The following is an 18,910-nucleotide window of genomic DNA, read 5'->3' on the forward strand; positions in this document are numbered from 1 at the left end:
GCATAGCCTCTCTCACTAGTCTTTTCACCTCTGGTCTATTTTCTCTCCAATTTCCAAATTCACCCTGTGTACCAAGAGCAAACCAGAAACTTCAGTTTTTTTGTTGTTGTTGTTTGTTTTTTTGTTTGTTTTTTTAAAGAGACGGAGTCGGCTGGGCGTGGTGGCTCACGCCTGTAATCCCAGCACTTTGGGAGGCTGAGGGATCACGAGATCAAGAGTTTGAGACCAGCCTGGTCAATATGGTGTAACCCCATCCCTAATATAAAAATCTCTAAAAATACAAAAATTAGCTGGGCATGGTGGCACATGCCTGTCGTCCCAGCTGCTCAGGAGGCTGAGGCAGGAGAATCGCTTGAACCCAGGAGGCAGAGGTTGTAGTAAGCCGAAATCACGCTACTGCACTCCAGCCTGGATGACAGAGTTAGACTCCGTCTCAAAAACAAAAACAAACAAACAAAAAAAGAGATGGAGTCTTGCTCTGTCACCCAGGTGGGAGCACAGTGGCACGATCACAGTTCATTGCAGCCTCAAACTCCTGGGCTCAAGTGATCCTCCTACCTTAGCCACCTGAGTAGGTGGGGCCACAGGTGCAGGCCACCATGCCCAGCTTCAAGAGCAAATCAATCTACATAAAATGTTACTTTGGTAATGTCACTTGTTAGCTCCTGGAATTTAACTCTTTGACAGCAGCCACTGCTGAACAATACAATGAAAACTCCTTAATCTAGCATGTAAAGGTCTTTAAGCCTGGCTCAAAGCTGTTATTTCTAACTGTACCTTCCATTACTCTATACAAATGGCTCCCTCTAGCCAAACTGCTCTATTCAAAGCCCTGCATGGGCTTTGCTCATTCTCACCTCTTCTTTGGTCATCCTGTGTCTCCTGTTTGGAATGCCATCCTCTCTAACACCACCTTTCTCACGGTATCTAAATTTTAGTTGTCTTCTAAGACCTTGCCACACAAGTCTTATCTAATCCATAAATCCCTCCTTAACCAATACACTCTAATTTAGACTCATTCATTCAATCAATCAATATTTATTGGATGCCTAGCATGTGACAGGAGACACAGTTCTAGGGGCACTCACAGAATGCCTACATATATACTACACATGAATTAAATACTGTTTTGCTCTTTTTGTTAATGTATATGTCAACCTCAACTACATTATGTGCTTCTTAAAGACAAGGAGTTCATTTATCCCACAGGGAAATAACATAGTACTTTGTGTTTAGGGTTCAACATTCTCTGGCTAAATGAATTTTGAAATAAGTTATAATCTTCTAATTTTTTGACACAAAATAATCAATGCCTATCCTTGGAACTTTGAACAATTACAGCATTTTCTTGTGATGTATATATACATCTATACAAGAAAAATGGACTTGGAGTCAGAAGGTCTGTGTGGAACTTGGGCTCCACTGTGCACCACCTCTGGCCATATTACTTTCTTTGTACATTAATCTCCATAAAATGAGAATATTTACACCTACCTGTGAAGATGTTCATGACTGTTATGAGGCATAAGTAAATCAGAAAAAGACTTATTTTATTGTGCTAGAAGCATGCCTCACACTCATTCATGAATCCAACAAACTTTTACTAGGTTATTTTCAACAGATGCCAATATCCTCACTTCCCACCAGAAGAGCTAATAAAGATCTGTTTCCTTTCTTTTTTTTTTCCTTTGAGATACGGCCTTGCTCTGTCACCCAGGCTGGAATGCAGTGACAATCACAGCTCACTGCAGGCCTCAATCTCTGAGACTCAGGTGATCCTCCTGCCTCAGCCTCCCAAGAAGCTGGGACTACTGGCATACGTCCACATGCCCGGCTAATTTTTTATTTTTTATTTTTTTGTAGAGATGGGATTTCGCCATGATACCCAGGTTGGAAGATCCATTTCCTTTCTGCTAGGTGACGGAAATGCTGTCTTTGACTAGTAAATGAAAGAAAGGAATACCTACAGAAATATTCAAATATCCAATTAAAATATTTGAATTACATATTAAATAATCTCAAGGCCATAAAATTATATTTTTAAAATGTCTTTATTCTATTTATCATATAAGGCACAAACGTTAGGTATTTATAACCTTGCTAAAAGCACCAATGAAAATGGGATTTGGAAAAGAATAGAGAAATTAACAAAATTGCTAATTATAATAAATATGATCAAGAAAACTTTGAATTCCTCTTTCATAAAATCATTTTTCATATTTGACTTCCTGTTTGAAGCAGGATACGTGGGAATTCATTATTGATCAACTAGCTAGCCTACCTGGTTTTTCAGAAGAATTATCAACCTCTGTTAGGAATCCCTGCTGCTCCTGCTGGATGCAGTTGCCCACAAGAGAAGCAGCTGCTTTTAAAATCAATTTTAGATTGACTACAATTTGGAGCCTACCCTTGGGACCTTCATTTGGAGCTCATATTTTAAACCACAATTTGGTCTCTATCCTCATTGTCTTTATATACAAGGCTCATCTCTCTTAATCCACAGTGGCTTGAAATCTCTCATTATCTCTCTGTTTCAGCTACCTGAGAAGTCTACTGCCCATCTTTGACGTCCACCCCAGAAAGATAATTTCAAGTAGACCATCTAGCCTACATTATAGGGCTCCTCATATACCCTCTAAATTTAATGATACTCAGTCTAGCCATTTTTACATGACATGGCAACAAACAGAAATGTGTACATTTACCATTCAGTTTACAGGCAAAATCTTACATTAGGTACAGTTTGACTATTTTTATTTGACTATTGTTCCCTTTATTTTTCTTTCTAAGTCACCTTTTCTATACCATAACATAAAATTTAGGTAATTACTATATAATGCTTAAGATTATAGGCTCTGGTGTGACACTAGTTCAAATCTGGGCTGCACTGGTTATTAGCTATGTTAACTTAAAAAAATTACTAATATTTTCAGGCCCCAAGAGCAAAAACCATCACTACTGCTTCACGGGTTTTTGTTATTAAATGAGTTAGCACAAGTAAAACAGAAAAGCACCTAACATGAATTCTGTACAAATCCTGCATTTTTAACATGGAGTAACAGTAACGCTAGTTATTGGAGTAATAAGCTATAAATATACTTTCAATGCTTAATAAGACTGAGCAAGTATCATTTTGGTTAGTAGGCTCTTTTGAGCTTGAAAAATTATAAACACAACTTCCTCAGTTGTCTCCGCAGCTAGTCTGCAAAGATAAATATTTATAGATTTTTCTCCCTCAAGTTTATTATTTTAATACAGAAAGTGGTTACTAGAAAAAGTGTGGAAAGTAAGGAAAAGTGAAGGGGGGGAGGACATGCATATTTCCACTATATACACTATGTGATATATTTACTTCCAAGAGTTTTGTAACAAAAATGTAATTTTTAAAATCAGTTATATAAAATTAAATCCTACCATTTCTACCTACCAGTACCATGAAAGTATTTTTCCTTGTTGGTTCAGCCTTTGACAATATAATTTTTAATAGCAGCATAATATTTCAAGTTGAATTCATATATTCTAAAGCAAACCTGGGCAGGACTTTCTTGTGACAACTGCAAACATACTTGCCATAAAAGAATAGTGATGGGGGGCCTAGGTGAAGTGGCTCACACCTATAATCCCACTGCTTTGGGAGGCTAAGAGTTCAGGAGTTCAAATCTGGGATAAGGACCAGGAGTTCAAGACCAGCCTGGGCAACACAGTGAGGCTCTATCTCTAAAAAAATTTAATTTAAATTAAAAAAAGAAAAAAGAATGTCAGTCAGGATCCACAGTCATGGGAGTGCAAACTTTTTCTACAGCACACACACTGGCATCTTTCTAGCGCTTAGTATAGTCAAAACAATGATGGTACCACTAAGCTAATAAATACAGGAAGAAAAAATATTGAACAAAGTTGTGGCTTCAACTTAAATGTTAATTTTCATTAAGAAGCACTTCCAATTTTTCACTAAGACCAACTAACAACTTCAATCAATATACAAAATATACATGTTTGCATTCTGACTTAAGGCAAGTCAACCTAAATTCATCCACAGTAAGAAAAATTCATAGATGTGCCTATGTTGAAACTTAAATTTTCCATCTGGTAGCTTAAGGATACTTTAGGTTATCAGAGATTTTAAAAGTACATATAACACACATTTACTGAAACCTAATTATGAATTTTGCCAGATTCAACACATACTACTTTAATTGACTAACAGCAACCAGTAAAAATGTTTCATTTATTTAAAAAATCACCAGCCTGGGTAACATAGACCTCAACTGTTAAAAATTAGCCAGGCTCATTTTTAAATTTTATCCTGGCGCATGCCTGTAGTCCCAGCTACTGGGGAGGCTGCGGTGGGAGAATCACTTGAGCCAGGGAGGTCGAGGCTGCAGTGAGCAGTGATCTCACCACTGCACTCCAGCCTGGTTGACACAGTGAGACTTTGTCTCAAAAAAACAGGGAGAAAAAAAAAAAAAAAAAGAAGAAGAAAAAAGAAAAGAGAACATTAGGGAAGCAGCATGATTTGATGAAAAGAGTCACTGAACTTGGAAGGCAAAAACTTGGATTCATGTCCCAGCATGGCCCTCAACTATGCAACAGCCGAAAAATTCTTTACTAACTCTAGGTCCTAACTTTAAAGTGTAGTCCTTCAATGATGTGATTCCTAGGGTCTCTTCCAGCTCTAAAGTAAAGATGCTAAGAAATAAAGATGATAATGCTACCATTATCTGGCATGCAACTGATGGCCACAGGACAGGTGACTTATTGACGTACATCAAATCCTAAACCTGTAATTTTGTTCAGCACTGTCCCAGACAGTGTGTGCTGTAGTGGGGGTGGCTGACGGGGGGCGGGCGGGGTATCGGGTAGGCACAGTGGCCACTATAATCCCATTATTTGTTATATAAATGTATTGTTTTCTTTAAAAGTAAAAAACCATAAAAAAATTCTGCTTTAGTCTTTTCTGCTACCTTGGTTCCTTATCCCTTTAACAATAACAACAACCAGATTGAAATTAAATATTTGAGTTGCTCTCATTAAAGAAACTTCCATTTACTTTCCTGGTACACAAGGAAAACGATTTTGAAATCTGCCTAGTCAACAGACATTAATATTGTCTGTTGAAATAAATATGTCTGCATAGTTATTTTAAAAAACACCATATAAAATCATGCTTAAATTCATTTATTTTGAACACATACCTATGAGCAATTAGTCTAAATATAAAGAAAAAGATGATGAATTATATGAATTTTCAAAGCACATTAAATTAGCATTGAAATTCTATGAACGTACTTTGCTAACTTTGTTAATTTTTTGTTTGTTTGTAATATGCAATGGAGGGGAAGATATATGTTGAAAATACATCTTGGCTCATTAAAAATGCAACACAGGCATATGCTCTTTTCAAACATCTTTTTAAACCAAGAAGGAGATCTTTCTTTGCCATCTTTCAAATAAACATTCATTTCTGGTCCTGATTATAAGCAAGATACAGTATAGTAAATGACAGATTTGCTATGTCTTTGAGTTAACAAAAAATAATAAACAAGGTAAGCACCAGAGTACTGTGGAACACACTGAGCTTATCAGTATTAATTTTTTACATGTTTCAACTGACTAAATGTAGCTATAAAGGGTACCCTGACTGTAAATTTAAACTGCTATGCTTATGTGAAGATTGTGTTATAAGCAGTCATTATGCTCTTTTGTAATCTCTAATGGGAAAACTAAGAAGTTTTTTTTCCTTTAAAATTAAATGCTTTAATAAAGTAAGATTTTTAGGGGAAAAAACACTCAACTTTTTAAGTTGTAAATTACTAAAAGCTGCTCTCACTAGACTTGACTATTTAGAAACTACAGTGATTAAATGCTTTCCAGAGCTTACATGTTAGTGCTTTCAACATCAACTGTACAATGAGAAACATGTCAGCACTCTGCTCTGCGAAGCTTTGGCCTTCAGTCAGCAACAGTACAGGACGGCCAGGTCCTGCACGACTGAGATAGACAGAAACGCCTTAGCAAACCAGAGCCACCAGATCCATCATTTGCTTTTGACCGCTTATGCCTACATACTTGCCCTCAACCCACATGTTTGCAAACACAACCTTCTACACATTAAACTAACAGGCTATTCCTTTGCTCCTGAATCACACAGGCCGCCTAATTAAGTTCCTAGCTAAATCTCTCCACTGAAATTACTTTCCATAGGAAAAACTGTACAGATATCCCAGTAAATTGAATAAAGAGATTGAAAAATTGTAGGAATTCTGCACACATGTGTAATTACCAAAGTAAAAGAAATATTTTAAAGTACATATTTATTGTTGACTGATTTCCAACTTATGGAAATGTACATACAAACACTTGAAAAATAAAGCTTCAAAAGTATACACTTTGTTTGGATTTTGGAATGTGTTCAAACTTGGCAGAAACTGTGGGATCCTTGAAACATCAAGGTTTTTCACTTTTTCTTCTCCTTTTTTTAAACTGCCTGTAAACTTTCATCACCAGTATTCTGCTACAGGTACAGACATGGCTAAAATGCATTGATTCATCCTAGAAGGAGGAATGTTTACAGAAATTAAGCCAGATTCACTCAAAGCAAAGCACAGGCTTCAACATGAAACCCCTACCCCCACCTAAAAGACCTTCTCAGCAGTAACTATCTAACTTATCTACGTGTCTCCTCTATTCTTCCCTTAATTCTTCTGTGTCATGTTTCTGGTTATATTATCATGTGCTTCCAACTTTTTTTCCTTTGATAAGAGTAATTTTAAGAGGCTAGTTTTTTTTTCTTACCCCACAGCAGTCTCTTAACTGATTGGTCTGAAATTCCTTTGCTCCACCTCCTAACATCTGTCACAAAAGTCAGATTACAAGTCAACCCAAAGGGGAGCAAGGAGTGTGCACATAAGAGGGAACACAAGAAAAAGGAAACACTAGTGGTTAGGGCATCACTAGAAGCCATAATATAGTTTCTATTCTTTATTTGATACAATTGTACAAAAGGACATCATGTTAGATATAACATTAGGCTGCATGTTAATTTCCTAAATAAAAATTCTCTTTAAAGATGTAAAATAATAATCCCTTTATTATTCAATATGTAGAGATTTATTAAACACTTATAAAGTAATAATTTAACATTTACAGTGAAGAAAACTAAATTTCATCTTCATTTTTAAAGTAATCTCTAATACCATCAGAAATACTAACAGTGAAATACATTAATTACAACCCAAATTATACAATGTATGTAGCTACTTAGGTATTTTACTAAGAAAATAACTTTATCTTTGGTATTTTCTATTTTAAAAACTTAACTGTGAATTGATTTGATGATTGTGTATACAAATCTGCCAAAATTATTTCAATGGATGAAACAATGAATCAGTACCTATTTATATGCTGCCAAGGCACACCTATAATTTTTTAAATGATGATAAGAGTAGCCTAAGGCAGTGAGCAGACATCTCAGAAATCTCAGTGTAAGTGGTTTTAACTTGCAACATGATGCCAAAAAACTTAGAACAGGGAGCTGCCATCTTGCGTTCCCATGTGTGTGCACCTAATCTCAGCTGGTTCCCCTGAGACCCCCTGAGCACCAACCCTAGTCCCCTGCGCAGCCCCTTATCCACTGTGACAAGATGAAAGAAACAATCATGAATCAGGAAAAACTCGCCAAACTGCAGACAAAAGTGCCCACTGGTGGAACTGCTCACAGAAGGAAGGTGGTTAACAGAACAGCCACAGCAGATGATAAAAAACGTCAGTTCTCCTTAAAGAAGTTAGAAATCTCTGGCATTGAAGAGGTGAATATGTTTACAAACCAAGTAACAGTGATCCACTTTAACAACCCTAAAGTTCAGGCATCTCTGGCAGTGAACACTTTCACCATTACAGGCTATACTGAGACAAAGCAGCTGACAGAAATGCTACCCAGAATCTTAAACCAGCTTGGTGCAGGCAGTCTGACTAGTTTAAGGAGACTGGCTGAAGCACTGTCCAAACAATCTGTGGGTGGAAAAGCACCACTTACTACTGGAGAGGATGATGATGATGAAGTTCCAGATCTTGTGGAGAATTTGGATGAGGCTTTCAAGAATGAGGCAAACTGAAGTGAGTCAACTTCTGAAGATAAAACTTGAAGAAGTTACTGGGAGCTGCTATTTTATATTATGACTGCTTTTTAAGAAATTTTTGTTTATGGGTCTGATAAAATCTAGATCTCTAATATTTTTAAGCTCAAGTCCCTTGGACACTACAGCTCTTTTCAGTTTTTGCTTATATGCAATTCATTCTTTGCAGCTAATTAAGCCGAAGAAGTCTGTGAATAAAGTTTGAAACAAAGGTTAATAAAGTTCTTTGCCTAGTATACAGTTTTATTCTTTATTTCATTGACACCGATCTGTACACAGTAAATCACAGTGTAGTGTAACACAGGTGGTATAAAGTTCTCATGTTTGGGAAAAAAAAAAAAAACCTTAAATCAGGAAAACATTTAACTAAAGCAACAACAAAAACTTGTTTTTTGGTTAAAAGTGCTTGGTGGTTCTCTAATACATATGAGCACCTGAAAAATAATTCAGATCCAAATCTACTCCATTAGGATACTGAAGTTTCCAAAGCCTACAGAGCTTCAGCTGATTGTAATTGCTGTGAAGGGCGAGAACCTACCGTGTGCTTAATCTTGCCATCTGTAGGTGCTTTACACAACTCCAGAGCTTTTTAAGTAGGGTCAAAAGTTTATAGTATTTTTTTAAACTAATTACCCATCACAAAATCCTTTTGCTTTATGTCATCCTTGAAAAATTCTCTGAATAATTTTGGTAATATCCCATCATAAATTTTCTCAACATTAGCTCTATCCACAAATCTGTTTTACATTCATATTACAAATACAGTCTTTAATGATCAAGCAAATATTTATTCTCATATTTAGCAAAATGATTTTCTCCCAAAATAACTCCGAAAGATAGCAATTATTCTAAGACTCCTTTACAAAATCATTGGTGGCCTGCAACACAACAATCCACATAAAACATGAACTGAAAAGTATTAATAATCAGGACCTCAATCTCATCGCTACTCATGAACTCTACTACCACTGAAGATGCTCGCTCACTCCACTGTCTCACCTCTTAGTGTCCACAACAGAAACACTGAGGCATCATCTCCCGCAATTAAGATTTCGGCAAGAGAACTGGCACAGTAAGTTATACCATTTCCAGACCTAACAGATTTACATTACAAACAGATTTATACTACAATTAAATGTAACGGTAAGTTATACCATTTCCAGACCTAACAGATTTACATTACAAACAGATTTACACTACAATTAAATATATTAAAATTTCTGCACATAAAAAACTCATATATACCTAATCAAAAGGCATCTTTACCCAGCCAGTAGGTTCATCTGTAGTTCTGATTATTTTAAATTAGCAGAGATTCCAAAAATCAAAATAAGTACAAATATGCCATCTTCTAAAATTCTCTAATTCTCAAGTTTTATTTCTCTCATTTAGAGTTATCAAACTTTACTTGCAAAACTGTATCCTTAATTAACCACAGGAAATTTCCAGTAAACTGAAATCATCACCATAAATTCAGTAGGTATAATGAGAAATCATCTAAGAGTAGAATATAGTCCTTAAAAAGAAATAAGTACTTACATACAGTTATTCAGCTTATTAAAGAATTGTATTCTTAAAAATACTATATAAATCATGTAAATTTGAATTTTATTTTCAATATGCAAAAGAAATTTAATATTTAAAAGGAAACCTGCTGAGTCCTTTTTTACAACTGAATAATCTTTAGCAATACAAATGATCAACTCCTAAATTATTTTATATGTAGGAATTTGATACATTAAAACAGGTTGTCTATGTAGTATTACTCTAATTAAAAAAGCAAAGAACGCTAACCAAAGAAGAACAAGCTTAGTGGAGAAAATATGAAAAAAATTTTGAATTAATGTTTCTAATTAGCAAGGGCTTTCACAAAGACATAAAAGCAAATTTTGCTTTCCTGATTAATTAGAATACCAACACAAAGAACTAGACTCTAATTGGCAGTTCTTCTAGAGAACTAGGATGAAACAGATGCAACCAACAGTAGAATATGTGTTAATTTTTAAAAGTGCACTGAAAATCTTGTGTCATAGATATATAGATAGACGATGGTTCTTATGCTTAAACACTTTCAACAACTATAAAGGCTATGTAGCTGGTAGTATAGCAGAAATAGTTTGGCCAAAAAATACTAAACTTTGCAAAGTTTCTGTCCACTTAGCTGTAAGGTAAAATATTGACTGAGATGACCTTTGAAAACACCTAGAATTGTTCCTCTTTCTATGAATGATTCCCTAATTATCAGAGACATATTTCAATATTTGCTGTTAATTTTAATGGAAGAATTTCACAATACACTCAAAGAATACCAATTTCTTCCTCCAAGATAAAAGGAGGCACAGATCATTAATGTAAAACGAATATGCCTAAATTAAAAGAGAAAAAGAAATTAAGGAAGAAATTTGGGACAGGACCCATAACAGCACTGCAATTAAAAAGATAAGGAAAGGAAATTCTCAGGAAAGACAAATAAATCCTCCAACCTCCAAGATGAGAAACTTGCTCTTAGGGGGAAAAAAAAGATTAACATTAAAGAATAGCAAATTGAGGCGATTTAAGAAGTAAATTCAAAATACAGCAGCAAAAACTTCTGAATGCCAAATTTTAAGTACACTGATATAGTTTGGTTGTGTCCCCACCCAAAATCTCATCATGAATTGTAGTTCCCATAATCCCCATGTGTCTAGGAGGGTCCCTGTGGGAGGTAATTGAATTGGGGGATGGTTTCCCCCATCCTATTTTTGTGATAGTAAGTTATCACTGAGATCTGATGGTTTTATAAGGGGTTTCTCCCTTCACTCAGTTCTCACTCTTCTCTCGCCTGCTGCCTTGTGAAGGAAGACATATTTGCTTCTCCTTCTGCCATGACTGTTAAGTTTCCTGAGGCCTTCCCAACCATGTGAAACTGTGAGTCAATTAAACCTCTTTCCTTTATAAATTACCCAGTCTCGGGTATTTCTTCATAGCAGCGTGAGGACTAATATATACACCCATTAGTCTCAAAACAATTCTCTCAAATTCTGATATACAGACCTTTAAAAAAACAGACATCATTTACATGGCATTCTAAATTTTCTGATATTTTCATTCTTTACTAGCCACTTTCATTCTGCTGTCTCATTGTCTAAGTAAAATAATTTCAGAATGAATAACATAATAAAATGTAAGTATACTAAAGCACAAATACTTTCTCTTAAAAAAACAATTTCTAAGATCCCATTTAAGCAGAACCTAGATTTCTACACCTTGTGTTTTATCCTTCATTCCCCAGTCCCAACCATGGGCAAGCTCTTTAATTTTTTTTCCCTTGGGTTCTTCACCTAAAGCAGGCGTTTTTTTTTTTTTTCCTAATTGCTTCAGTGATTACGTAAAAACAAAATGAGACAAATGGCCAAAAATGGTCTGTATAACATTTTTGCAATAAAGCATCAATGACGGAAGTCACTAAAGCTTGAGTGATCCTTAACTGTCCAATTTCCTTCTGAAACTTTACTATACATTACTACTATCTCTTGCCTTTTCTGTTTTTCCAAGTAATAATCTCTTCTTTTCTCTATTTACCCTAACCTTAAGAAACTCAAAATTCAGATGAGAAAATATTTACTGGTTCTTCTGTAAAGATGTTCTAAAGATGCAGCTATATCTTTTGGTTAAATGCAACTAATCCTGAAACTTTTTTAAAAATAAAATCCCTATATTTTAAAATAAAATCTTTGCCAAAATACATGGTTTCTTTACCTTCCTAAATGGTGTTCTTTGGTAATGTTAATAGCAGTATTAAGGGCCAGACAGGTGAGTAAAAAAAAATTACTTCTAAACTAAATGTTCCCACAAATGTTATTTTTAGATCACGTTTATAAACTAGTCATACTTTTATGTGAATTTCTTAATTATCAGGGTACTCACTGTCATTTTTTAAAAAATGAATACACTACAATTTATCCATCCTTCTGTTAGACATTTAAATTTTTTCCAGTTTTTTGCTATTTCCTCACTGTCGTTTTTGATGTATTCCATATGCCTGATTCTACCAGCCAGTTTTCTGGTTTCTAGACTTTACTCCCATATTCGTATCTTTATAATAGCTTTAATGATATGTAATTTACATGCCATACAATTCATCAATTTAAATAAAAGGTACAATAGTTTTTAGTATATTCAGAGTTGTGCAACCAATACCACAATCAATTTTAGAACATTATTACCACTATAAAAAGAAACCCTATATCCATTAGCACTCACTCCCATTTTCTCCTACTCTCCAGTCCCAGCCCTAGGCAACCATTAATCTACCTTCTATCTCTACAGCATTGCCTATTCTGGACATTTCATATAAATGGAATCATACAATATATGGCCTTTATGACTGGCTTCTTTCACTAAATTTAATGCTTTCAGGGCTCATCCATTTTGTAGCATGTATCAGTATTTCACTTCTTTATATTGCCAAATAATATTCCACTGAAGTATATAGCAAGTTTTACTTATCCATTCATCAGCTGATGGATGTTTGGACTGTTTTCATTTTGGGACTATTATGACTAATGCTGCTATGAACATTCTCATATTCATGGTCCATCAATATAGAAAGTCTACTAACTAGTTTATGGTAATGGGATGATGTGGATCATAGGAAGTCTAGATATCCCCAGGAGACCAAGCCAGGTCTTTTGTAAGACCTGGGGTGACTCCTCCTTCCCTTAGAAGTCAGTCACTTCCTAGAATCCGCTTATCTTCATCCGCTCCGCCACTACCCCTCAGTTCACATCTCATCTGGATCACTTCCATAGGCTAAACCTGCCTCAGCCTCCAGTATTGCCCTCCTTTTGTCCATTTACCCCAGGACAGGGCATTCATTCTAAAATGAATGAATTGGCTTGGCATGGTGGCTCACGCCTGTGATCCCAGCATTTTGGGAGGCTGAGGTGGGCAGATCACTTGAGGCCAGGAGTTCGAGACCAGGCTGGACAAATGGCGAAACCCCGTCTCTACCAAAAATATAAAAAATAGCTGGGTGTGGTGGTGTGCACCTGTAATCCCAGCTACAAGGTGGGCTGAGGCATGAGAATTGCTTAAACCTGGGAGGCAGAGGCTGCAGTGAACCGAGGTTGTGCCACTGCACTCCAGCCTGGGCAATGGAGCAAGACTCTTGTCTCCCACCCCCCCACCAAAAAAAAAATCATTTCATTTCCCTGTATCAATCCGTCAATGAATCCCTATGGCACTCAAGATTAAAGTAAAATGGCTTACCAAGCAAAAAGGCCCTTGGATGATCTCGCCTCACCAATCTCCATAATCCTGACCTCTCGCTATTTCTGCTGCACCTATGAGGAACAACTGGAGTTCATTATTCCAAAGGCCTTGCTCCCTCTTCTCACCACTGCACCTTTGTACATGCTGCCCTCTCTGCCTGGAACTACCCCCAGTAGGTGCTTCCCCTTATGATGGAACTGTTTATTTCCTACCTTTTTTTCAATATGCCATCACCTCCACAATGACATACACTCCAAGTGAGTGAAATGTGTCTTTTCTCATTACCAGTGGGTCTAGTACAATCAATGGCATAGAGTGGATTTTCAACACTATTTGTGGCTCTCATGAGGAAATGCTATGCTTATTAGCATACTGAATAATTCCTGAGTAAGAAGGACTTTTCTAGGCTCTGGGGGTTGATAAAAAGCTGGTAAGGAAATACAAAACAAAAACCTTAACCTTGGCTTACCCCTCTACAATACATGCAAGCAACTCTCCCGTCAGGTCACATGGTTCATGATGGGACTAATATCCCTACTTCCTCACAGCCTCTAGAGTGACCAGCACTAGCCAAAATGCTGTGCCTTAATTTCAGCCCCCTGGCAAGATTGGCTCAGAAATGGACAGGTAATCCAACATGGACCAGTGAGAGTCATTCCTGTAATTTTTTTAGAGCTATCAGGAAAGATCCTTTTGAGAGGGGATTGTTGACTGTTAAAATGACATAAGGCAGAGTTGCTAATGACCTTCTCTGCCATGACATAAGGTCCTAATTGAAAAAAGCCAACACAAGAAAGTAGAGAAAAAGAGAAGGTCCTGATGACATCATTTAATTCCTTCCATCCAGACTTGCCCTGAGCCAGTTGTAGCTTTGGACTTCCCACTTACAAGAGGTAATAAGTTCCAGGTTTGCTTATACTGGTTTGAGCTGCATTTCTACACTTGCAGCCAAGGAGTCCATGACTACACATATCAAGAATCCATCTTCTTGTGTTAGTCTACCTTAGGCATTAAGAGACTACACCTATCTTTCAAGCATCTGCCATTCTGCATCACCATGTATATAGTTTAAAGCTCAGACAAAGCGTATGCCCTATTCTTAGGGATACCTTAGTAGAAGCCATAACCCCTTGCCTCCGAGCTGAGTTTCTACCATTTCTTTGGTGGGTAAAACAATGAAGGTAGGCTGCCACAGCCAGGGTAGAATCCTAAGACCCTGGGAAATTGGGACATCTGAAGCTTTCAACCTATAATGGGGAAAATGATAAAAGATAGCACAGAATTAGACCAACTGACGGGCGATCGCAATTCTGTTGCTTTCATCCTTAGAGACGTAAGGTAAATCAAAATTCATCTGTTTTCTCAGAAGTCAATTTGCTGAAATTGAAGGGTCAGGTTTGGTTGTATAGAATTCTTCCAAATTTCATGTAAGATACAGAAATACTGACCCACATACAATATACCAACTACTTCCCTATGGGTGGAGTAAATAGGATAGAACCAGTTTTCCTGAATACAGTGTTCATCAAATGTTACAAAATTGAGTGTTAATCTAAGCTAGATTTCTTGGTGACAGGAGAAGATACTGAAATTGAGACATCATCTGTGTCCTCAGTGACTGGTATAGTACAGTGGAAAGAACGATATGACCAAGAATAATCAGAAAATTGGAGTCGAGCATAGGATCTACACCAAGCAGCTTTGGGGCTTTTTCCTACTAGTTAGTTATGCCTCATAGAAATCCATTCTACCCCTTACTTCCAGGCTCTTTTTCCAAAAGAATTGACTTTGCATAACATCCTTGAGGGCTTCCCACTCACACAGGATCTTAAGAATGGGAGGCCAGTGTGAGCTCTGTGGAGAGCATGCCACACGAGATAATGGGCATCTGCAGGGGAAGGCAGAGGGCTGGGAAGATGTGGTGTACACATCTGCATCCTGGCTATGGAAGTCTCTAATGTGAATTAAGCACTGGGAACCAGTTATTAAAATTTAGGAAAAAATAGGCTGGGCTTGGTGGCTCATGCCTGTAATCCCAGGACTTTGGGAGGCCGAGGTGGGTGGATCACTTGAAGTCAGGAGTTCGAGACCAGCCTGGCCAACATGGTGAAATCCCGTCTCTACTAAAAATACAAAAATTAGCCGGGCATGGTGGCACACACCTGTAGTCCCAGCTATTGGGGAGGCTGAGGCAGGAAAATCAACCTTGAACATGGGAGGCAGAGGTTGTAGTGAGCCAAGATAGTGCCACTGTATTCCAGCCTGGGTGACAGAGCGAGACCCTGTCTCAGAAAAAAGGAAAAAAATACATTAGAAATTCCAGGTATGAAAGACTCTGCAGTTGCATTAACTTAAATCTCTCTTCCATTTAGGGAGCACAAGCAGCTGGTGATACAGAAAAGATTATGCTGCGGCCTCTTGTAGATCAAGGGAAAAGGTGAATTAAGTACAAGTGGCTAGGGAGCATTCCCAGAAAAGCCTCTAAACTAGGAAACTCATCACCCCCCACCTCTTTGTTTTCTTGGATAGTAGCAGCAAAAGTAACAACACTCAACAGAATCAGAGGCTTCCAGGAAAAGAGAAACACAGCCTTCTCTTCCACATATCCTGCCTGAACACCCTGCAGCAGTCCGTGGCCAAGGGTCAATGCTCAAGAGCTGCTCACAGTACCAGTTTTGAAAACACACTAAGCTTTAGAATTTCAGATCTTTATACCTGCAAAATGGAGATTCTGCAACAAAGCCACTGTTAATCAGAATACTCATGAGATAACAAGTTACGTTACCCCACTATCACCACCAAATGTGGTTCATCATTATTTATTATTCAAAGCCTTCCTAAAAGTGTATGATATAATTTCCTATTTTAGTAAAATATAACATTCAAAATATAATTTTATCTTTCTCTACGACTTAAGATCTTATAGTCCTTAGGAATATCATTCTGAATATTTGATACCAACACAAAATAATGAAACCTAAGGGGTGAGAGATAAGACCAAATGTCTACTAACCCCAACAAATTAGTTAGTGTGTACATATATATGCTGATTTCTAACTTCCTTTCATGAGATTCAATTTAACAGCAATGTAAGAGATTAAAATGCTATTTATTTGAGCATCTCAATATGGGGTTCATGTTAATCCAAGTTCATTATATCCAACTAGATGTATACAGATTGATTATAAAGATTAATAAAGATATATGATCATGCATATATCAAGGACTACAAAAACAACTGCCAACAAAAAGACTGTGCAGGCAACAGGATAACCTTATTATGGGTCCTGTCTTTTCTACTAATTGATTACACGAAATCAGCCAGGCCGCAAGGCCGGGCATAGAAGCTCATGCCTTTAATCCCAACACTTTGGGAGGCCGAGGCAGGTGGATTACTGGAGGTCAGGAGTTCAAGACCAGCCTGGTCAACATGGTGAAACCCCATCTCTACTAAAAATACAAAAAAATTAGCCAGGCATTGTGGCGCACGCCTGTAATCCCAGCTACTCGGGAGGCTGAGGCAGAAGAATCGCTTGAACCCGGAAGGCGGAGGTTGCAGTGAGCCAGATCGCGCCATTGTACTCCAGCCTGGGCAAAAAGAGCGAAACTGCCTCAAAAAAAAAAAAAAAAAAAAAAAAAAAAGCAGCCAGGCTACTGGACTTGTTTCTTCCCAATCATAAAATTTTCCTGTCAAAAACCCATGATTCGTTCAATATTGCTAATAAGAGTGTCAGCTGGATACTACTAGGGTTGGTGTAATATTAAACCCAAGTGACAGGACCCACATCTGATGTGCAATGATGCTCCAGAGTGATCTCAGTGTCCCCATTTTCTAAAATACTAATGTACTCACAGTGTGTGTGCATGTGCGCACACATATGAATGAGTGTGTTTGTTCATAAAAACTGAATTTTCATTTTAGTAAACATCCAGAAGGCCACCCACAAGCAGGGCTAAACACTGAGAATAAAATTCAGTACAGACAGAGCTTGGCCCCAGGACTCTGGTTCATGCTGACTTAACTCAGGATTTACTAGTTTATCTTCTAGTGAACACATTCTGTAATTCAGTGCTAACACTGGTATCTTCCTTGGTTTATCCACGAAATTGAAGAGAGGCTTCCAATAGATATTCTAGGCAAAAATCAGAAAACTAATGGGGAATTTAAACTTTGCCATCGATAGGTGAGACTAGTTGTTCTTAGGGACATTAGTTAAACTGTATCATTTTTTTCCTTCACTCTCAAAGTGGAGATGTGTATTTGTAATGCCAAAATGATGCATTTAAAATGGTCATTGATGAGTTTTTAAGTGCAGAGTCACAACAGATTTCTAGAAGCAATCTTTCAGACTGCTTTCAGTATTGAATCCAGGCAACAAATACAATTTGCACAAGATCTCACAGCTACCACCTGGGAACAAGTGGGTGAATTACCAACTCACTGACTCTTATGCATGTTTGGTTCACTTACACCTTTTTCTGACGCAAGACACAAAGATCAAAGAGCCCAGCCTTAACTTTTATTTGCTATAGTAACTGGTAGAACAATCAGTAAAGAAGTATTAAAAGTCTTTATGTTGTCTACCTACCATTAGACAGTATTTTCTGATAATATGTCAAAATAATACAAGATGAGTGTCCCTTACCCAAAATGCTTGAGACCAGAAGTGTTTCAGATTTCTGATTTTTTTCAAATTTTGGAATATTTGCATTGCACTTGCTAGTTGGCATTCCAAATCCAAAAATCTGAAATCCTGTACGTTCCAGTGAGCATTTCCTTTTGAGTGTCATGTTGGTGCTCAAAAATTTTAGATTTTGGAGGATTTCAGATATGGGATGCTCAATCTACATTTATTTGTCTAATTGAATGATTTTTCATTCCCTTTTCGCCAGGTTTACAATAATATATTTAGCAATAACAATGTTCAGAAGTATTCCTCTTGAATAAATAAGCAACATTCCCCTCCATGTTAGAAACAGCCCTCTCTCCTCACTAGATGACTGCCAAGAATGACAACATCCCTTGACAAGAGCTAGGTGCACTAGAAATGGGATGAGAGAGGCTGAAGAACACAAATGATCATCTGCTGGGGTCTACAGGTAACATGCTTCACCACTTTTGTAACTCTTTTTAGATTCTCATCCTCAGAATCTCTGGATGGTGCTTTCAAGTAAGAATTTGTGTGAAGCCCTCCTTGGATATAAATTTGAAAAGTAAACGTCCTCCTCTTTCGCTTTCACTCCTATTCTCCCTCTAAAAGGAGGCCTGACAGGGTGGAAGTAGATGGAGGCAAGGAAGTAGTCACAAAGAAAACATGTATTAAAAGAAAATTAGTAGAAATACTCAGTGATTTTCAAGAGAGCAACGTCCTAGAAAATAAATTTTGTAGTTGTTTATCCTCACTTTCTGAAGGTCTTTAACTCTCATGTTACTCATTTGTTCCTAAAAAGCTAGAAAGGGAAGACTATAATAGGGAGGGACTTTAACCCTCTCAGCCACCTTCTCCCATCCCCCTTTGTTA

The 18,910-nt window shown here is 37.2% G+C and overlaps 2 protein-coding genes across 35 annotated transcripts in view; one reads left to right on the top strand and one right to left on the bottom strand.

Annotated features, from left to right (window-relative positions):
* Positions 1-18,910, bottom strand: part of NCOA2 (nuclear receptor coactivator 2) — a 295,898-nt gene that overhangs the window by 155,920 nt on the left and 121,068 nt on the right. For 5 of the 34 annotated variants that reach the window (XR_010141182.1, XR_010141193.1, XR_010141183.1 and 2 more), the window contains exon 3: positions 13,386-13,459. The exons of 28 other annotated variants lie outside the window; for them this stretch is intronic. The gene's annotated coding sequence lies outside the window, so the exon portion shown is untranslated. Of the gene's footprint in view, positions 1-13,385; positions 13,460-14,497; positions 14,636-18,910 lie in introns of all 34 variants that reach the window. One more of the 34 variants, XR_010141189.1, reaches the window with a different exon arrangement.
* LOC100458921 (transcription factor BTF3-like) lies at positions 6,487-10,825 on the top strand. The gene has a single exon (XM_063726685.1). The coding sequence runs from the start codon at positions 7,644-7,646 to the stop codon at positions 8,112-8,114; it is 471 nt and encodes a 156-aa protein (XP_063582755.1). The 5' UTR covers positions 6,487-7,643; the 3' UTR covers positions 8,115-10,825.

This window comes from Pongo abelii, chromosome 7 (assembly GCF_028885655.2).
Source record: "Pongo abelii isolate AG06213 chromosome 7, NHGRI_mPonAbe1-v2.0_pri, whole genome shotgun sequence".
NCBI lineage: Eukaryota > Metazoa > Chordata > Mammalia > Primates > Hominidae > Pongo > Pongo abelii.

Excerpts from the sequence above, each read along its gene's own strand:
- LOC100458921 (XM_063726685.1), top strand. The coding sequence starts at position 7,644 with ATGAAAGAAACAATCATGAATCAGGAAAAACTCGCCAAACTGCAGACA.